The sequence below is a fragment of the Aptenodytes forsteri genome, unplaced genomic scaffold (assembly GCF_000699145.1).
Source record: "Aptenodytes forsteri isolate BGI_AS27 unplaced genomic scaffold, ASM69914v1 Scaffold69, whole genome shotgun sequence".
NCBI classification, from domain to species: Eukaryota; Metazoa; Chordata; class Aves; order Sphenisciformes; family Spheniscidae; genus Aptenodytes; species Aptenodytes forsteri.
The window spans coordinates 2,004,298-2,026,310 of NW_008795885.1; the positions used below are offsets into that span (position 1 = coordinate 2,004,298).

Consider the following 22,013-nt stretch of genomic DNA (forward strand, 5'->3'; position numbering starts at 1 on the left):
GCCGCGGAGGTCTTCAGACGGGGCTGGGTGCGCGCTGGGGAAACGCTGCCGGCGGCACAGAAATAAAACCGTCTGATCTCCTGGCGGGCTGAACGGTGAAAACCCAAGAGGGGGTGAGCGGGCGCTGGGCAGGCGGTGTCTGCGCTCGCCACTTGATGCTTCGCGGGGGTTTCGCTTGCCGTGGGCTTTCCCAGCAGATACTCCGGCCTCGGAGCGCGGTGCCAGATGGCTGTGGGGTCATTAAATCACTGAAGAGCTGCACAGATCCACGGGCTGCTCTTTGTGCGGTAAATAAATAAATAAATAAATAATGCTCCTGACTCGGACTATTAGCCTAATGAAGTCAAGGCAGTTTCGGTCCTTACACGTGAATTACAGGGCAGGAAAGCCTGTTGTTTAACCAGTCTGACACTTAATTTCTTTTTTCTCCCCTCGAAAAGCAAGCGAGCAAACCGAGTTAAACGTATAGATTCCTATTGTTAAGAAGTATGGTTGCTTTCGTTTCGCTAGGTCCTTAAGTGGAATTAAGACTACTCCCCTCCTCTCCTTTCCTCCCCTGCAATGCAGACATGACCTAAGGATGAACTGAGTTTGCCTAGTGGCAGTGTTCATTTCAGTTGAAATTAATGTTGTCAGTGCTTTCATAAATGTTAATTGAGATTTGTTCGCAGCGTTAACCAGAGGAGTGCCTCAAACCAGCTAAAACTGTGTGCAACGATTATTCTACAGAGCTGGGGTTTGGTGACATACAGACATACAGCTGTGCAGTTAAGTCTTGCTGGCTCATGTTTTCTGCGCTCACACTTGTCTTTCCCTCTTTCTGTCATGAAGGTTACCATTAAGGGTATTGAAAGAGAGCTCATCTGCCCAGCATGCAAGGAGTTATTTACCCATCCACTGATCCTTCCTTGCCAGCACAATGTCTGTCACAAATGTGTGAAAGAAATACTCTTTGCATTTGAAGACTCTTTTGCTGATGGAGGCTCTGAATCCTCTAATCCGAGTAGCCCTCGAATTAAAATCTCTTCTTCCAGCATGGACAGAATTGACAGGATTAATAGATCAGGTACGTATCAGAATTTTTGCGCGTTTTCCTAATTTTATGTATTTGACTGACTTGAGCTGAATGGTATCTGCATTGGTAAAACGTCTTCCCAGTACTCCTGACGCAGTTAAAGAGGTGACTTGGGGATAGTGCAAGTCTTGTTCATTCTGCGACGAGAAAAATGGGAATATTGTTAAAGATGATGCACTTTATTTCATATATAATAGATTTGTCTTTGTGGCATCCCGTAAATCTTTGTAACCATTGTGTTTGCTTATTCCTGTATTTCAGTTACATTGAGATGCAATAGCCTCGTGTTCAATAGTGTCGAGATGTAGATTTCAGCAATTTTACTGCCTGTCAGTAGTACTGTTGAGGTGGTTCTCTCAGGTTTTGGCCAGCCTAAATTCAGTAGTTCCAACTTCCTTCTGAGCCTCTGCAGACTTTGCAAATGATAGTTTTGTCCTACCCATTTCATTATGCTTACAATAAATCGTTTTCCATAGATGATGATCATTGTACCGTGCCAAATTGGGGGACAGATGACTGTAAGAAGACTGTGCTAACAGCCTCTTTCAGTGTGGTCTGCTTGAAGCTTTAAGGAGCACTTAGCTGTAGGACTCCTCATGCTCTTTGTGATATCACACTAGAAAGATTCTTACAGCTATCTGTGTAATCCACAGATGAGTTGATCTGTTTTTACACAGATACATCGAAAGTACTTTGTGCATGTTATACTTCTTGAAAGAAACCTCATCTTGGCTTTTAAGCTTCCTTCTGACATAATTGTCCACTTTAAAAAGCACTGTCTGCCGTGCTCTTGGAAGAGTCACCCACAAGACAAACCCTAAAGCTGTATCTGGCATTTCATATGTTATTAACATTAATCCTCCCCTTCCCAGTTTTCAAAGTACAAATGTTTTATTTTACCCGCTTCTTTTCAACAACTCCTGAGTTGTTAGTACTGCTACTCTTTCAAATCAGTTTGATAAAGGAGCTGTAGCTTGGCTGGTTGAGGCTTACGTGATTTGAGGGAGTCCTCAAACCAAATGGCTAGTTATCTTCATTACAGTCCTGTTTTCTTGTTATGGGGTGCACAGCCCCACCGTCACTGCTTAGCTCTACGTACATACACTTCAGCTGCTTTCTAAGCCCTCTCTAGCTGCAGTGTTACGTGAAATTTGAATGCAGAGAGCCCGCTAGGGACTGCCTTCTCCCAAACCCAAGTCTATTCCCTCTTTTCCTCAGTAAGTATAATGTTCTGGCATGGCATTGCATGCATGGACTGAAGCGGTCACTGGTTTCCACTGCAGCTGTCCGCTTTATGTTTTTACAACCCGGACATCAGAGCGCCAGGTTGGGTGCCTAGGGAGTGGTGGACGCACCGTGGGCGACCTGACCTCCCCCTGTGAAAACTGTGGCTTGTGAAGTGTGGGAGTATTGGACAGGGAGCGCGAGGGGAGCAGCCCTCCCACGCTGCCTTCAGCAGCGTAAGTGAGGAGGTAATCCTTTATCTCCCATCAAAAGCTGTCCTCCAGCTTGCTCTCCGTCAGGCAGTAGAAACAGTGATCTAGCATGATGCGGCCCACGCACGGTGCCGTGGCACAGTCCGCCCTGTGCAGGGAGGAGGCAGAGCTCCCTTGGGAACCTGACATTTAATTACAACTAGATTTGCAGAGTTCAGTTCGCAGTGCCGTCATGGTTGTTGGCTGCCCTTCTCGCAAGGTTTAGCGTTACTGCTTCGTGATGCCCTTAATGACAGGGCAAGAAAGACCCATTCTTGGTACTCCTGCCCCCCTGAGATACATACACACAAGTTGTTGCAGGGGTTGTAATCTTTAAATCTGCAGTAGTCTGCCACCATCCCAGCAAACTGATGGGAAGTTATGTGTGTTATCTCCTCATCTGACGTGCTAGTAGAGGGAGGTGAATGCTTTCCTGAAGACTTCATACCTGTTTGATGAGTAGCAAGATAGTGTTGAGACTTGGAAATATGCGCTTCCGCCCCTTCCCCCCAAAGAGCGTTGGGTAGAGGCACATCACAAGGAAATTACCATCTCAGACAGTTCAAATTTGCAAAATGAAAAGCATATGGAAATGGGAGCTTTAAAGAATACATTTGGACATTCAGGTTGTACTGTCTTTGGTTCTAATATTACAGGCGTTACAGCTCCATTGCTATGTGGGGTGTGAGATTTGCTCTCAGACGTTTGGTATCAGTAATGTTCAACCAGCTCGCAACTTAAATTTGTACAATTCTCGTCCTGCATCTGAAGTACCCATACTGTGCATTGCCTTGCCTAATTCGTTTTGTGGTCCTTAGGGGAATTTCTAATAAAACAGCTCCATAAGAGTGAAAACGTACAAGAAAACATGCAAAGTGGGGCCACATGTGTATAACAAAAAAACCACTAGAATTTCTGGTAGGCTTGTGCAGGGCATGTCACTGTCAAGACATTATTGTTATATTTGAAAATCTGTATAACACCTTCCTCCCACTGTGGGTTTTTTCTTTTTCTTTTTTTCACTTAAGGAATCCTTGCTATCTCCATGAGGGGTATCATCTATTTAAAATGATTTTGGCATTTAAATTCTTGAGGTGCCAGAAGGAACTGGTGCATGTTCTGTATTTGTTGTGCACACAGAGCTTGCATTTACAAATACAATTTATCTTAATGTAAAAAGGCCGGAACTGGTAGAACTCTTAATTTTTCACTTGAAATGGAGTATGTGTGCTTCTTAAAATCTAATGTGTTGGTTTAAAAAAACCCCACTGTTTATGTTGTCTATAAAATAATTTTTGATTAAGAAAAATTACGTTGCATATAAAATGAAAATAAAGGATATTTATTATTGCTAATCCATATCTGTAATGTTAGTGTAATTACAATGTTGGTGTAATTAGAGTAAAGCATGTAATGTCGTTATGTTGACACTTGTGCAGCACTGATGGACAATGCAGAAACTGAATGTTTGAAATATCTCTCCCTGTGCCTCCCCACCCCCCAAATCTCTTCTTTCTCCCTTTTTCTGTTCTGTTTAAATACTACAGTTGTTTCATGTGCTGGGAAATTAAACATTCTTGCCTTTCAGCCCTGCAGTAGTTTAACAGCCACAGGAGAGAAAACAGTTGATGCTTTTCATTTGAACCATTGTAAACCAATGGTATATCTCGTTTTTTGATTTCTAAACAGCTTTCTGTTCATTGTTCGCAGCCTCACAGAGGAGGTCTTTTGGGTGGAGAGGTAGAAATACTTCACTTCTTGTATTGGCTAGAGATAGTCTAGCATTTAGATCTCGAGTTAAATATTGTTGGTTAGCATATAGCTTTTTGTCAGTGGTCAAGTCCACAAAATGGCTTTTGCAGTGAGCAAAGGTACAGCAAAGGACTTCTATAAGGAAAGCTTTTCATTCTGTTTAACACTGACTTAAAGGTCAACTGGACTGGAATTCAGTTAAGGGTTGGATTATATTTTTTTTTTTTCTTGTGTGTATGCCTGACTGAACATACATTGATGGGTGCAAAAATGCACGTTCTCTCTTCCCTTTAAAACAAAAACCCAACAGTTGCCCCCCCTCACTCCACGCTTTTTAATTTTCAAGAGTTCACATGCTCAAGTTTCAGTAAAACTGCTGTCTTACTGGTAGTGAAGTGTAATTACTAGATTGATCTTTGTAACATTTAGAGGTCATGGTTGGCCATTGCTTTTAAATGGAAGGTAATACCGGTTCTTCATTGTATCTGAGCGCTCTTAATTTGATAAAGAAGCAGATTGAAATTTACACCATGTTAATCTGAGTAGGTAGGTCTGGATCTGACAATTTAGCACAGCACATGAATGTATAAGGAAAACCAAGTATTTTAAATCGATACACTTGTGATGTTTGGCATGCCTAGTGACACAGCCAGGCTGAAGGATAGCCAGTGCCTCTGTTTTAAGTACATCTAATTTCCAAAACACAGCTAGTCTGAGCATCTCAGCCACTCTGTGGGCTTGTTAACATAAATATTGCTGGTTTTGATGTGATGCTTTGTGAAAAACAGAAAAAAAACCCCAAAGCTCCATGTTGCCATAAAATTGGCAGGCACATGAGCAATCCATAGAAATATTGTGTCCTTCAAGAAAGACACAAACTGAGCTAAACACAAATCTGAATTTCACACTCAGTGGAGGACAAAGCAGCTAATCGGAAGGGGAAGTTTAAATTGCCTCAGTTGAAGACTGAAAGTGTCATAAAACAAAGATACCATAGGACACCGTCAGAACTCTCAGAAAGCTGTCCTTATCTGCTCTTTTTGCAGAAAGCACCCTTGATTTGGGGAGGATTAAAGTATCTGAAAATAACATTTTGCAGCTACTGACTTCTTGCACCTTTTTTTTCTTTTCTTTCTTCCTAAAAATCCGTCCAAAAGCATTAACTGAGTTTGGGGGGTGGCAATATACTTTTTTTTTTTTTTTTTAAAAAACTTTATGAGAATCCAGTTGACTTTTAAAATCTTTATTTTTTTAAACTCTCACACATTTAACCTCCATGTCTTCCATAACCATAGAATTCTGGTGATACTGTTTACTTGGAAAACACAATTTTATCTTTAAGATGTCTTATCCCTTTGCAAACCATCAGCTGGAGGTTGGGCTTTTCAACATCTTAAGTGTTGGTACCTCTCCTTGGGAAGAGAACAGTTAAACATTGTCTTTAAAAGACATACTTAAGATTGCTCTTTGACTTGAGTCTTTGCAATCTGTATCCTATTATTTGTGAGTTTGGAGTCTGAGCACGAGCATATGTTGTGCAAATTTTTTAGTTATTGATTGAGCTATTCGTTGCAAGTGGAGCGGTCTGTTTACAAACCACAGTGGGAAATTTCTTGTGATGATTCCTAATATTTCACAAAATACATACTTGTTTGTTGTAAACTGGATTGGCAAAGTGTAAAAGAGAATACGGGGAGAACCTAAGTTTCTCTGAGCCGCACATCTAATAAGACTACAAAATCCATGGTTTTTGCTGCTCTGTTTTTTTGTGTGGTTTTTTTTTTTTATATAAGCAGAATTCAGTTTTAGCAAACTGAACACAAGACAGGTAGGAAAGATAATGCCCCAAGTAATTTATCACTTCATCAATGCTTTCTTTTTAAAATACGAGTGTAGAAATCCTATAAGCAGAAGGCAGACTGATTCTTATTGCATGTTAATTTTTTAACAATCGCTAGGCAAAAAGAGAATGTTTCCATACTTTAAGTATTGAAGTGGCAGAGCATGCTAAGAATCTTAGCAAGTAAACTTCCGGGGTTTAAAACAGGAAAAAAATACAACCCTAGGCTCTTAGAGTGCTGTCCATGAAAAGGGATGAGACATCTGAAGGTGCGCAGGACTTCCTTGATACCGGATTGCTTTCCGTAAGCAGAGTGTCACCAGTCTTCACAGAGCATGGCTCGTGATGACGGTCTCGTTTCGGTCCACCATGGGCAGAATGAAAGGCCTCCATTGGGATGCAGCTGAACTCACCTTTGAGTTAAACAAACACCCCTTCCACATTTGAGCCGCTTGGGCCAGACTTCAAAAGCATGCTACCGGATACGAATTTCAGATTGTATTTTTAAACTTGACCACTGCACCATGTTTTTTTTTCTTGTTATCTTGCTTTGTCATTGCTTGCTCTCTGCTGTAGCGTACTGCTTGTAGGCGGTCCCTGTACATACGACACTGTATCATTATTTTCTTAGTTTTAGCAAATGTAAGTACTCCACATCCCTTTCTGTAGCTGTTGACTGCATGGCACTGCATGTGAAATCATCTTTTTGTTTAGGCCATTGTAGAAGTCTGTGTAGAAGATCTCTCCGTGTTCCTGTGTGGAACTTGGAGCATACATTGGAAATACAGTTTGCGTTTCACTGCTGTTGCTGTGCCTTGCATGTGTGTGTTGCTGTGTATGCCAAGTTAGAGGTGTACTGCAGGACGTGCAGTTTGGGTAATTAATTCACTTCAAGTCAGTACTAAAAAAAATTAAAAAAAAAAAAAAAATTCTCTGCTTCCCTTAGCCAGAGAGTTGTATACCGGTGCTTTGTGTCACCCATACTGTTCTGTAAATGCAGTCTAGTTGTTCTGCTCAGAACGTACAGAAAGGCATGAGACCAGCTGAGTTTGAGACTGCCAGCTTGTACACACTCATGCTCTGGTTGTGGCTTCTTAGCTGACAGTCATGCATAACTACCATGGGGCACATTTCAAAGATGTTTAAAGGAACTAGTTCCTTATGGAAGTGTTTGGTTTTTTTAAAGAGACTGGAAAGGTCATGGTAGGAAGGGAGGTTTTGGATTGTTGGGTGAAGCAGCCACAGTAGAGCGGCACAAGGCAAGTGTCTTTTGGATAGCGTCAAAGGACACTTCAAAAAGAAAGGAAGCATCAGCGTTTCTGATGGGAAGATACTGACTAAATACAGATGAGAACAAATTTCTCTTTCTGAAGAAGAACCAATTTCAGCACTAAGAATTCGGCTTTAAGTCATACCTCCATTTACAAATTCGTTAGTTATACCAACATGCAGTCCTCTCAAAGGGATCTTAAAACCACGCTTCCGCTACAGAGGATGGTTTTTTGTTTCTTTGTAAGGGGAAGCTGAGAGGATACATGTTAAGCCTAAACACTGCCTGCTTCAGAAATACATAAAGACTGCTTTTTGACAGTTGTGCCCTGTGGGTTCATGAGTGAGATGTGGGGATGCACTCCCTGTTTGATAGCCTCAAGAACGTTACCCTGTAAATAGCTTTTGGGTCTGTGTGAGCCATCCCCTTGAACAGGGTCCAAAGGCTCCTTAGGCTTGTGGCTTTACTTGAGCCCTTGATCACTTCATTTTGGAGAGAAGGGGAAATTTGCGTGTAGCTGTTTGGTAGGAGTACAGCTTCTCTGCTGTCCCCTTTTGAAATGAAAAGAGAGAGACGTACCCTGTGTAGCTGTGCAGATCTGTGGTTCCCCAGTTCAGGGTAGAGGAATCTTGCAGACATAACCATGTCAGCATGCCCTTCGGTGTGCGGGGCTTGCTTAGCAGCCCTCCTTTATCAAGGCTGTTCAGCAAGGGCCAAGTCAGCCTCTGCATATTTTGACTAAATGATTTGGCTGAGATTTCATACTGGTAATATCTAGTTCTCTTGGTTTCCTCTTTATTTTTTTATGATGCCTCTTGGGATGAGCCAGATAAGTTTGACTCAGCCAAAGGAAACTTCAGGGAGCTTGAAGTTGGCTATATTTGTCTGGGAATAACTAGTCTCGCTGTGGGAATAAGCATCTTTCACTTCAGTATGTTACGAAGCTGTTGCTTTCTATATGGGCAGCCAGTTAGCCTAAAACCAACTGGTTTCTGGAAGGTTTTGTGTTTAGTGTTTCGAAAGGCTGCAGCTTGAGTGCATCCAAAACTAGATGAAGAAAATAGGATTCGAACAGCTAAATTCATATTAATACAGAATTAAGTTTTAGAGTAGTAGTTTGTAATGTCCCCTGGACTCAGACTTGTCATGGCAAATGTATTCTCTTTGGCTTGGCAGACTACATATGAATTGGTATATGATGTGCTACGATGGTTTGGAATTGGTTCATAAATTTCTGTGCTTCTCCCTTTAAAATATAAATCTTTTCTGTTTATGCTCTTCCTAAATCAGGATTTGGTGTCTACACAGGCAGAAAACGCAATTCACTGACTCCTAGATCAAGTCTATTTCCTTGTCCGGGTTGCCAGCGGGATATTGATCTTGGAGAACGTGGCATCAATGGCTTATTTCGCAACTTTACTTTGGAAACCATTGTGGAAAGATACAGGCAGGCAGCCAGGGCAGCCATTGCTATTATGTGCGATTTCTGCAAACCTCCACCTCAAGAGTCCACAAAGAGCTGCATGGACTGCAGTGCAAGCTATTGCAATGAATGTTTCAAAATACACCATCCGTGGGGAACGGTGAAAGCCCAGCATGAGTATGTAGGACCAACCACGAACTTCAGACCCAAGGTAAGTATATCTTATCTTACAGAATTTGGGTTGCAGCATTCGCATGTAGCTTCAGACATATCTGTGCAACAGTAGTTGCTTTTTAGGACTGTTGTTGCTTTATTGACTATTGCTGTTATTTATTGAGTGAACTATAAGCTTTTGTACTTGTTGATGCTGAAGCGGTTGTCATTGAAGAGGACATTAAGAATGTATTTGAAGGGGATTGTATAAGGATTTTTTACTTTGGGGAATGGATTGTGTTATTTGTGATTTGGGTCTTTTTTTTTTTTTTTTTTTTTATGTCTTAATGATCTTAAACATCTAGAATGGCAGTGCTTTTCTCTAGAAGTTGGGTCAAGGAGGATGCCTGTGTGTGGTAAACTCAAAAAACCCAACACAACTGACCTCCCCCCAGCCCCCTTAGGGCAGGTTGCCTTTGGATGTTTTGTGCCTGAACTTGATCCATCACAAAGCACCTTCTTTCTCTCCTCCTTCCTTGCATCTAGCAATAGCAAATGGTGGAGTTCAGGTCTCTGTTGTTATTACACTGTATTATTTTTTTAGCTATAGCAGAAAAGAAAAATGTAATGGCAAGTTTTCTACCTTATGCGCTGCTGCTGCATTCAGACAAAACAGAGTGAGTGCAAAGTGCCGTTACCTTTGTTTCTCCTGCTAAGCATGCTGCAGAACATGGCAGTGTCTTAATGAATTTCAGTGACACGACGGGAGGAATTGTCACAGCTGCCGTCTCTCTAACAAAGGACCATAATCAGTCTTAATGCCCCAGCACTTGCTGCATCCCTGCGGCTGGTGACCTTGCTGGGAGGTCCAACAGATGTTGGAAATGTTGATGTTCAAGGAGACCTGATTAATTTTGATTAAATTAAGTAGATTTGAATAATACGCAATGCATAAGAAGCTTTTGGCTGGTGGTGTACCCTCTTTCTGAGGCTGGAAAAATGAGCCTCAAAAGTTAGCAAGCTGGCAGATAGTGAACATCCAGAAGTCCACTTAGTGCCATTTTTCTTGAGTCTAACACATTCATTCCGGTTAAGAACAAGCATGTGCGATGTGCTTTAAAATGTGCTAGCACACAGCTATCTTTGTGAAATGTCCTTTTATTGGATAAACGAGTAAGGTAAAAGTTTGCATGCTGTCTTCCAGCTCTTGGTCTAAAATGCTGTGCAGCTCCTTAAAAACTTTGCTTCTATGGTATCTAAACCCTCACTGCTGCAACGTCGCTACTTAAAAATACCAAAAGCATCTTGTGATCCTTGTGTACTCTTAAAGGTACCATGTGTTGTTATACTAGATGCAGACCGAATTTGGGTTTAGAAGTCAGTAGTTGAATTCTACTGAAGCAGAGCAAAAGGCGGTGAAGTGGTTTAGATCATCCTGACCTTGATGTATCAAGCGTGTGCATGTGTGTGGGATTTAGCTTTTTTAAATTATATGTGAAGACAGATGTACTGTTTAAAAAAAGAAAAAAAAAAAGAGAAAAACATAGTGTAGCTAAATCAACTATAGATACATCTACTTTGTAGAAAAACTTCGCAACAACAGTAAACTGATTTTTACTGTGCTATTATAGACACTTTTTTGAGGACTGTTTGAGCTTAATATAAAGAAAGTGCATTTTTCATTGCACTGCATTGTTAAGACCTGAACCGAATGCATGCAGTATTTGCTGGTCTCCTAAACAATGTTCCCAGTCATCACTTTAATTTACAACCAGACTGGAGAGCACGTTGTAATGTGTGTGGTGGGGATGGGAAAAGCACATACTGGGCTGATTGTTCTTGAATTTTGAGACAACTAGACAAGGTAATCAGCTGACCTCTTCCATCTCTAGTTTGCAGGCTGCAATTCTTGCTTATACGAGGAGATGAATAAAAATACGTAGTTTCTGTTAGGTGTGACAATGCACTTCTGTGGAAAAATTACTTCCACAGACTAACAGCATGACTGCAGTTTTTGGAGATGTCTGCCTGCACAGCTGATTTTCCTGAAAGTTTTTTTTGTTTTGATTTGGTTTGTTGTTTTTTTTAATCCAGCAGTTAATGACAAAGGGATAGGTTATCGCATATTCTGCTTAATGACAGTCTTATGTACCAAGACGCTAGTGAGACTGGTGTCTTTGGCCTTTTCACTGTAGCCTAAGATAACATTTGGGGCTTGAGAGTGGGTTTCAGAGATGTGTGTCCATATTTATGCTACTCACAATTTTCTATTTTTGCGCCCTTTCCTGTCCTTTTGTGTGTGTGTGTGTTAAAAGATGATACTTTTAAAGCTTGACTATTGGCACTGCTGTCTTGTTCTTCTCCTTGACATGAAACTGAAAAGCTTTCTCAAGAGCTCTTCTCTGGTAACATGGAGTAGACGGACACAAATGTTGTCTTTCAGCGCTCTGGAATGAGGCAAAGGATTTTTGGTTTTTAAGACCACCACTTCCCCCCTCCCCCCTCTTTAGATGGTTTTATCTGTTGCTTGAGCTTGGAGTTGAGCAGCACTTTTTTTTCCTCTTCAAGCAGTTATTTCAACATGTTCGGTTTTTGAAAGATGATTTTTAGCAAATGCCAGCTTTTTCACATGCTCTTTAAGCTGATACTGGAATTAGCGCTCAGCGTGAACAACTTGTAATTGGAGTCAGACAGAAAAAATTGAAACACTGGAGTCTTTTGTCTTTAAACTGACACTGACTGGTGGTGGTGGCTGCATTTTGTTTGTTGCTCCAAGAGCTATGTGGCTGATCCGAGTCTAGCTTAGACTTAAATCATTACAGTATTATGTCAACTCTTGCTTTAAGAAACAGTTCATAGCCATTTCAAGAGAGAGCTGAGATGCTGGCATGGACACGGTTAAATTTAACAGGGTGGGTGTGTTATGTATTGAATTTACATTTCTGAACTGGAGAGTAGGGAGCTTGAGGCATGCAAACAACTTCAGGGATTAGCAAAACAGTTGATTGCAGTTTGGAGGGATGTGATGTGTACACAGACATTTCTACAGGTTTACTCACTGTAAATCTCATGAAACTGTGTGGTCATCTGGTGGCTTTCACTGGCATGGAAGGTGGAAAGGTGGAAGATAAACTGTATATATAAAATCCACTGATGGAATCAGACGCTGCTGTGGGATGATTGAGTGTTCTGATGGTTTGTTGAGCGCCTCAGTTTTTGGAAGTACATCTGCATTCTCTTTGCTCTCTTTTTTTTTTTTTTTTTTCAGATTTTGATGTGTCCAGAACATGAAATGGAGAGGGTAAACATGTACTGTGAAATCTGCAGAAGGCCTGTTTGTCATCTTTGTAAACTGGGTGGATGTCATGCAAACCATAGAGTAACAACCATGAGCACTGCCTACAAAACGCTTAAGGTAAAAGTAAATATTGTTGGAGCTGGCCTTAGGAAGCAGAAGAGTACTGAGCTTCTGGTGTAAGGGCAAACTCCCTCTGGCAGGAAGCCAGGGGGTGTGTGTAGAGGACACTGAACTTAGTCATGAGGCATGCTGTTGTGCAACATCTGTTAATGTATATATTAGTGTGACATAGCGCATGTCTGAGAAACTAAACTATATTTTCTATGAGGCTTGAAACATAACCCCTTAAAAGTGCTTCCACCTTCATTTAGGCAACTGTACAGCAGTACTGACCAATGCAGAAGGTTTAAGCAGTTAATACTTTACAGTCTAGCTTTTACCCCTGGATGTTCCGATAAGTGTCCTTGTGGCTTGGGTTAGCTGATACTTTAGAAGCACTCTTGAAAAATCTGCATCTGAAGTATCTGTTGTGACCTTGTATGTTTCTGAAGTTGCATAGCTGTTAATTCCTTAAGCACAGTACAACACCGAAGACTTGCAAACATTGCTTTGTTATTAAAGAATGATGGCTGCTACCTCCTCTTCTTCCTTTTCTTCCTCTCTTCCTCACAGAGGGGAAAAAAACCAACAACAACAAAAAAAAAGACCAGCCCAGCCCAGCCTGCCTTGTGCTCTTTGGCCTCCTCGCCTGTTTGCAAGATTTTCCTGTACAGCTGTTAACTCTTGCAACTAAGGAAGTGCAGAGACACTCATAAGTTCATGCTTTGAACCACTCATTTTTCTAGCAAATCTTACTACAAATGAGTTAATAACTAACAAGGCTTTTCTGTAAGTTTCAGTAACATCCTGAAGCCTCGTGTTCCTAGCCTAGGAGAGGGTGACTCCTGTGGTTGGGGAGGAATGAGCCAGCTGAGGCTGTTACCTCTTGTCCTTAGAGGCTGTGCCCCCAGTCCTGCTTACAGCAGTGGCCTGATGCCCCTGTACAGTCATTGCAGATCACCGAGCAGTTCTCCACGGGGTTGCTGTTCATAACTAGTGGCAGGCTGTTGTCCTTGTAACTAGATAAACCGAGCACTAGCTGGATGACCTGCCTGTGCTGGCTGTCAGTTTGGGTGGGATACCCTTATTCTGCCAGCTTGCTGTTTTATTTTAACAGGAGAAGCTTTCAAAAGATATTGAATACCTCATCAGTAAGGAGAGCCAGGTAAAAGCTCACATCACGCAGCTGGATCTGCTGCTGAAAGAAACAGAGGTAAGAGTGGCTTGCGGGTTGTCTGCAGATGGCCCTTGCAGGGACTCGAACTGTTTTCAGTGAAGCGTTTCAAATCCTTTCATTTTTTTCAGTTAGCCAGTAAAACAATTTCTGTACAGTTTGTGTTAGGCCTGAATAGCACACGGTAAGACCTAGTCCTGACAGCGTGGGAAATTTGGGCAACATACAGAGGGAAGTTAAGTTTTGGGTGCTGCTGTAAATTTAATTGAAATAAAGCTTATTTGATACCTTAACCAAAGAGAGAGGGGTTAGTCTTACAGCTCTTGTGTATTAATGGTGCTGCACAACGTACGCTGTCTGTTTACCTTGAGGATGTTGCAGTAAAGTCAGAATTAAGGGCAAAATCTCCCTGCAGAAGGCTCTGAGCTGGCGGCATGCTCACATACAAGCTGAAAAACGTGATGACAGAAATTGCAGGAGCTCCTGGCCCTGCCTGTATCTTGATACGGACTGTCTCCATGCTTTGTAGTTCCTTTCATCCAGGGCACTACTCAGAGATGGCACTACGGTTCTGAGAGCATATGTGAGAAACTGTGCTGGACCCCTGGTTCAGGGTGATTGGGGAAGATGGAAGAGCATCTAGTGCTTGGGCATGAAGACTTCAAAGACTGACCTGCTTTTATAGTGCTTTTCCATGGGTTGTTTGGACAAATGCCCTGCATAACTCAAGACGTAATCAGAAGAATACTTTTCTGCTCTTCATTCTCTGTGTTAAGATGGTAAACGCTTACTAGCTTGGGTGCACTGTTGATCGTATTTTCAGTGCTGAAGAGTATAACAAAGCTCATTAGTCTTGTCTGTCAAACTGATGACTAGATTGCTCTGATGTCTTCAACAACCTTAAGTATGTTTCTGTACACAGAAACAGTGCAGTGGAATCTGTCTAAAATGTCTTTTCATCCTTCCTAGTGCAACAGTGAAAGAGCTAAAGAAGAAGCATCTCACAGTTTTGATAAATTATATCATGTCCTGGAAGAGAAGAAATCTGCAGCTCTTAGGGCAATTGAAGCTTCTAAGAATTTAAGGCTGGAAAAATTGCAAATGCAAGCAGAAGAATATCAAGGGCTCCTGGAAAATAATGGCCTTGTAGGATATGCTCAAGAAGTGCTTAAAGAAACTGATCCGTCTTGTTTTGTTCAAACAGCAAAACAACTTCATGTCAGGTATCTTAATTATCTTCTGTTTGAGGTACAGGTACTGTTCCAGAATGTCTGTTCAGTCATATTCTTTTGACACCTTGAGAGCAAAGTACTGAATGCAGTACCTTGTATTGCAGAGGCTCAGAGATGGTCCCGGTACCGTTCAGTAGAAATTACTACGTTACAGTGTGTGTTAGGAGACAGCACGCAGGAGGGACTCTGTCCTTCGACAACGCCTAGCCTTGTTCAGTAGGACTGCAGTGGAAGGGTAGCCCATTCAGCTCACTGACACATTCCTTTGCTCAGAGATTGTATCGAGTATTTGCAAGTTAATCTAACAGGTCTCTTCTGGCTTTGAACTCTTTGATCTTAATAGTTGTTCTCCATTAGCGCTTCACACCTATTTTGTTCTTTTAACATAATGCCCCAAATTGTGAAAATGCTCTGCCAGCTGAACTTTATCTTTACAGTGATGTACAAAAGGCCTTTAAATTTTGCATTTGAATTCTGTCTAGAGAGACAGAAATTCCTGGGAGACAGCAGTAAGTATGTGAAAACTTTTTTTAAAGCAAAAACTAGCATTTTTACTTTAAGGAATGCACACATGTGAATTCCCTCTTCTCTCTTCTGCCATCCCTCTGCTTCTGTGCTTTCAGAATCCAAAAAGCTACTGAGTCCCTGAAAAGCTTCAGGCCAGCAGCTGAAACTACTTTTGAAGACTTTGTGGTGGACATAGCCAAGCAAGAAGAGATCCTTGGTGACTTGTCCTTCCATTCCAATGGTAAATTGCGAGAGCATCAGGTCTTTCTTGAGTTACGGTTTTAAGGGCTTCTCTGGAAAGAGGCAAAACTTAGGGCTGCAGTTGCAGAACTCAGTCTTGTGACTTGCATTGTCCCTTCTGTCTCTGTGATCTACAGGCATTACCTGGCAGCAATGCTAGCTTCAGCTTTGATAAAGAAGCTAAGATGCCATTGCATTCAGTACCAATTTACATTGGTTTCCAAAATTTTGTAGTTAAGTGATACTAGGTCTTCCTAGAAGCTTTTTGTTGCATGACAGAAAGAATAGATTTTTATTTGTTTTTTAGCTGCTAGCAAAAATAAATAATACAACTTTCAAAGTAAAAACAGAAAGTAAGGGATTGATTTAAGTGCATGAACAGAACCATCCTCATCTGCACTCTTTAACTGAGTGAGTCAGATTTCCCCCCCCACACACACAGACACTGTGCTATAGCCACTCAACAAAGGGCTTGTATGGTTAATTCTAAAACAACGTGTATCTAAATTTGAGTTTTTTTTCTCCTGAATCTCTGGCATTCCAGGTCTAGAAATACCAGAAATCAATGAAGAGCAGAGCAGAATGTACAACAAAGCTCTGATCAGTTGGGAATGCCCTGGGAAGACAGACTCGGCTGATACCTATGTTCTTGAGTATCATAAGCTTAATAGAGGAGAGGAGAGTGCGACATGGCAGGAGATCGAAGTTTGCAGCAAGAACAAAGTAATATCTGATCTTGATGATGACAGCAGCTATGCCTTTAGAGTTCGAGGATATAAAGGGTCCATCTGTAGCCCTTGGAGCCGAGAAGTTATTTTGCGTACGCCTCCAGCGCCAGGTATTGGGTTTTCTTATGTCCACAAGGTGCTGGATCTGTGTCTGTCGGTGTTTAAGAGCTGTTGGTGGTTTCCAGTAGCTCCCAGACTCCTACTATACTGTTACTGGTTGCATAAATGTTTAGAAGCACTGTTAAATAGGTTAAGTAAGTAGCATACTGAGACTGTGTTAGCTTGCATGACGTTCCTGGTAGCCTTTAAAAGGGAGAAATTCTAATGCCAGTGTGAGTTAAAATGTAGTTTATAAGCACAGACAGTCAAATACTTAACTAAGAAGAACTTTTTTGGGATACTGTTTTTCAGTTTTCAGTTTTCTTTTTGATGACAAATGTGGGTACAACAGTGAACATCTCCTGCTGAACCCAAGAAGAACCTCTGTGGAAAGTAGGGCTGGATTTCCTCTACTGCTGGGATCTGAGCGCATGCAGGTCGGATGCTACACAACCCTGGATTACATCATTGGTGACACTGGGATTGCCAAAGGGAAGCACTTCTGGGCTTTTCAGGTGGAAGCCTATTCATACCTGGTGAAAGTGGGAGTTGTTTCTAGCAACAAGATACAGAAATTGTTCCATAATACCCATGATGTGACCAGCCCAAGGTAAGTTGCAGACTCTTGCTTAATACATGTTTTATATAAGAGGATGGCTTTTTAAAAAATAAATTAAGAGCGAGTCTGGTCTCAATTAGTAAACAAGGTGAACCTAACCAGTGGAAAGTGGCTTTAAGGATATGGTGTAAGCAGGTTGTCCTGTTCATCCCCTACTATTAGTAGAAATATGTTCTAATTATCCAGAGTCCTATTTTCTTTCTTTTTGGGAAAGAAATCAGGTTCCTATAGATGTCAAGATACGCCAGTTAAAGCAAGAAGATAAAAAGAAAAAAGCATCAGTTGCAAGATTGAAGCAATGGGTAATTGTCAGTAGTAAGACTCTGCCTTAATTCCTTTAGCATACTAGGTTTGGCAGCCATTCAGAGGTACAATGTTCGCTGTGCATATCTGTGTATCTTTGCTGTAGCTTGCATCACGGTGGATTCCAAGTCACTGGCTTATCCCAGGCTATACGCTTGCATACGGTACTGGAGTGCTACTGAACACAAGCCAAAGTACAGTGGAAACCAGCAAAAAGATTTCCAGCTCTCAATTACAGTTGTAGTAAGCCTGGATGTGTCTAGGAACTGCAGGCTGGGAGGCTATCTGCTGGGGACTCTTAACTTTTTCAGGAATCTAACAAATGTATTGGCTTCCTCCTGTATAACATACTGAAAGTGTAAAAATGCCAATGTCTTGAGCTGCTTGAAGTCAGATGGGGCCTTTTTGCAAAGTGAGAAATTAGATCCTGATTTCCTGATTCCTTTTTCCTTATTCACACAAATATCTGGAAAACTTTAGCTGACACACATCCAACCTTCCCTCAAACCCCCCAAAAACACAAACCTAGCTAGTGATTGTCTGCACAGAAGAATGTGTGCTTCTCCGGTCTGTCTTCATCTGGGGACAGAAGTAGAGGGAAAAGCATGTAGACTGAACAAATCTGGGTACAAACTTTCCCCAGTAACCAGCTGGAAAACAGGGGTTCAGGGAAGCCTCCAGGGAGAGCACTTTTAAAAAAAAAAACAACAAAAAACACCAAAAACTTAAACCACTACTTTTTGTGTTGTGAATTTTAAAGACAATGTAATACAGCAGCAGCATGGAAGACTCATAGGACAACAGTAATGTTAAATGTATTTACTGGTGTCATTTAACATCACATAAATAAACATATCTTGTCATATGACATTAGTCATATTTGCTAAATTACTTCTCAAGTTAACTAATTTACTATACCTGTAGGTTCATTAATGATTGCCTAGCGTGAGTACATTTAGATACATCCGCTCCTTAGTAAAGCCTTCTGTGGTCTTGTCATTAGTGTTTAGCTGTTATTAATTGTTTGAAGTGGCCCAACTGAGTGTTCTCCACCTACTAAATGCATCTTCCCTCCTGGCTTAGGTGTATTTTTATCCCACAAGGTTTTGCGGGTGATCATGTGGTGTTACCTTACAAAAATGTTCTCTCTAGTGCACGTCACTGATCCCACTTCAGAATTTGACAAAAGAAAATGGTTGTTCTTCTGTTCTAGATACGAACAAGACAGTGGTCATGACAGTGGGAGTGAAGATGCCTTCTTTGACTCATCACAGCCTTTCACACTGGTCACTTTAGGCATGAAGAAGTTCTTCATCCCCACGACACCTGCTGCCCCCAAGGATCCAGCGAGCAGAATCCTTCCCCTGCCGTCATGCTTGGGCATCTGCCTTGACTGTGACAAAGGCAAGGTGGGGTTTTACGACGCAGGCCGTATGAAATGCCTTTATGAGTGCGAGGTGGACTGCTCTGGCATAATGTACCCAGCATTTGCCTTAATGGGTGGCGCAGCAGTTCATCTTGAGGAAGCTGTCACAGCAAAGTACGGGGAATACCACGATGACATCTAGTGCAGTAATCTCTTCCCACTGCTGTTCTGAGATGTAAGATGAGAGCAGAAGAATTCTACCTTAATCTTCAGTCCTGATTAATTACATTCTACCTACGTGTTGCTCACAAGTCTCTGGGCCATGCTTTTTTAAACAAACGGTCCAGACACTTCCCACACCAGTGGTAAATGTTCTTCCAGGAGCTATCCTGCCTTTCTTGTGATCTGTGCGATGCTGTTCTCCACAGACTTTCTTCCCAGGGGGAAACAGGGAAGAAGTTTGACTAGCAACCAAAATTACTCTTCAGGGGTAGAAGTCTGCCTTTTATGTAACTTGAATCCTTACATAGTCAGTTTTGCATTTAATGAAGTCAAAGCTGACAGCGTGTGATTGCCATTCTCCTTCTAAGAAATCTGCCTGAATGCCTCTGAGGGGTCAAATGCTTTCCAGTTAACCCCTGAGCACCAGTGGTTGGGCCTTTCAGCACGAAATAACATTTGTAAAAATATAATATAAAGCAGGGAGGAATCAGAACTGCAGCTGAACGTTTAGGTTGTATTGGGAAAGAGGAGGGTAAACTAGAATCTGATTGCATGTCATATACGTTTAATGTGACTGTAAGCTAAAACTCTAATTCTGGCACCTGGTGTCGTATAGTTGGTGGCATAATGGTAAGTTTCTTTACTCTCCCAGGCTTTTACTATAGGCTATATAAAATATATAAAGTGCAATTCGACCTTAAACATCAGACTTTAGAGTCCAAAATCGGAAGTGTTTGCATGTGTGAGTAATAGTACCTGGTATTTAGGCAAAAGCAAATGAGTTATTGACATGAATAATAATATGTGAACTTTAAAAACCCAGGTATTTCTTTTAATACTTGTTTCTATAAGTTAATTTTTTGATCTAGTAGCAGCTTGTTTTTTTAGTAAGAATGTTAAAAATGCACTGATTAAGTTTTGAGACCCAATTTCTGCCTTAAAGGATGTGTCCCCTCAAATATCTGTTCCTTTCATGTTAAAAACTGTATCACATAGTAGTTTTTCATAGTATCACAGAATCACAGAATGGTTTGGGTTGAAAGGGACCTTTAAAGATCATCTAGTCCAAACCCCCTGCCATGGGCAGGGACATCTTTTACTAGATCAGGTTGCTCAAAGCTCTGTCGAACCTGACCTTGAACACTTCCAGGGATGGGACATCCACAGCTCTGGGCAACCTGTTCCAGGGTCTCACCACCCTCATCGTTAGAAATTTCTTCCTTATATCTAATCTAAATCTACCCTCTTTCAGTTTAAAACCGTTGCACCTTGTCCTGTCACTACAGGCCCTGGTAAAAAGTCTCTCTCCATCTTTCTTTTAAGCCCTTTTTGTATATTGAAAGGCCGCAATGAAGTCTCCGCAGAGCCTTCTCTTCTCCAGGCTGAGCAACACCAACTCTCTCAGCCTTTCTCCACGGGAGAAGTGTTCCAGCACTCTGACTATTTTTGTGGCCCTCCTCTGGACCCGCTCTGTGCTGGGGGTCCCAGAGCTGGATGCAGTACTCCGGGTTGTGTATCATGAGAGCAGAGTGGGAGAATCACCTCTCTTGCCCTGCTGGCCACCTTTCTTTTTATGCAGCCCAGGATACTATTGGCTTTCTGGGTTGCAAGCGCACACTGCTGGTTCATGTCCAATTTTTCATCCACCAGGATCCCCAAGTCCTTCTCTGCAGGGCTGCTCTCAATCCCCCAGTCTGTATCGATACTGGGGATTGCCTGGACCCAGGTGCAGGACCTTGCACTTGGCCTTGGTGAACCTCATGAGGTTCACATAGGCCCACTCCTCAAGCCTGTCAAGGTCCCTCTGGATGGCATCCTTTCCCTCTAGCGAATGAACTGCTCAGCTTGGTGTCATCTGCAAACTTGCTGAGGGTGCACTCAATCCCACTGTCTATGATGTTAATGAAGATATTAAATAATATTGATGCCAGTACAGACCCTTGAGGGACACCACTCATTACTTGTTTCCACTTGGACATTGAGCCATTGACTGTAACTCTTTGGACCTGGTCATCCAGCCAATTTCTTACCCATTGAACAGTCCATCCATCAAACCCCTCTCTCTCCAATTTAGAGGTAAGAATGTTGTGGGGGATCATATCAAAGGCCTTACAGAAGTCCAGGTATATGACATCTGTAGCTCTTCCCTTGTCCATTGATGCAGTCACTCCATCACAGAAGGCCACTAGGTGAGTCAGGCATGATTTGCCCTTGGTGAACCCATGTTGGCTGTCTCTAATCACCTCCCTGTCTTCCATATGTTTCGACATATCTTCCAGGAGGATCTGTTGCATGATCTTACTGGGTGCGGAGGTGAACTGCATCTGTTTATAGAAATCTACGTAAAAAAACATTTGGGTACTTGCACTGTTAACTTGTGTTGTGGAAAAATAAGGATCTAAAGTGAAGGATGTTTCTAATACATACTTGGTGCTTTGTAATTTGGGGATATGCTTTCTAATTTGGGGATAGTGTTGCGTCTTGATGAATGTGTGTGAAGTATGCTTACTAAGTACATGTATACAGCTGTAGAGCTATGAAATGGGACCTGAAAATCACGGTACGCTTAAATGAATGTAGGTCATAACGCAGAACTTTTGTGTGCTTTACTGTCTGAACTGTCGTACTGATCTGACCTGGAGTCCACCTCTCCCAGTGTCCTCTCTCCTGAGCCTCCGTCTGGTGACCACTGTCAGAAGAAATCGGCAGAAATGGTAATTGGCAGAAATGTCATCTGCGCCAAGGTGTGCATGACAGCCCTTTCAGGGCTAGAAAGGCCCAGCAAGGGCAACCTCTTGCCTGGGTCTCACCCGCAAATGTTTCTGCCTTAGTAAGGCTGTGTGGAAGTATGTTCCACAGCTTCATTGTGTGCTTGCACGAGAAATGCTTTGATGTCCCAGGCAGCAGGTGTGAAGCAGTGGGTATCTTCTGGAACCTTCTCCTGCAGGAGAAATGGCAAATTGTCCCTCGCTAGTAATCCTTTAGGTAATTTCTTTTCGTAATAGATGGTTGTCATAGCCTTTCTTTTACATTATGCCCTGCCCTTCTTGTTTCCTCTTGCTGGATGGAAGCCATTCTGTACTGGTGAGCATCCTGCTGCCCCTCTTTCTCCTCTCACCTTCTGAGGCTGACTGAAGG

The 22,013-nt window shown here is 42.0% G+C and overlaps 1 protein-coding gene across 1 annotated transcript in view; it reads left to right on the forward strand.

Moving 5' to 3' along the window:
• Positions 1-18,855, forward strand: part of TRIM36 (tripartite motif containing 36) — a 21,397-nt gene extending 2,542 nt beyond the window's left edge. The window contains exons 2-11 of the mRNA XM_009284168.2: positions 832-1,066; positions 4,261-4,326; positions 8,703-9,046; positions 12,257-12,403; positions 13,503-13,598; positions 14,529-14,782; positions 15,415-15,539; positions 16,083-16,376; positions 16,678-16,975; positions 18,501-18,855. Of these exons, the coding sequence (XP_009282443.2) occupies positions 832-1,066; positions 4,261-4,326; positions 8,703-9,046; positions 12,257-12,403; positions 13,503-13,598; positions 14,529-14,782; positions 15,415-15,539; positions 16,083-16,376; positions 16,678-16,975; positions 18,501-18,855 (2,214 nt within the window). The remainder of the gene's footprint in view (positions 1-831; positions 1,067-4,260; positions 4,327-8,702; positions 9,047-12,256; positions 12,404-13,502; positions 13,599-14,528; positions 14,783-15,414; positions 15,540-16,082; positions 16,377-16,677; positions 16,976-18,500) is intronic.
• The last annotated feature ends 3,158 nt before the right edge of the window (positions 18,856-22,013 follow it).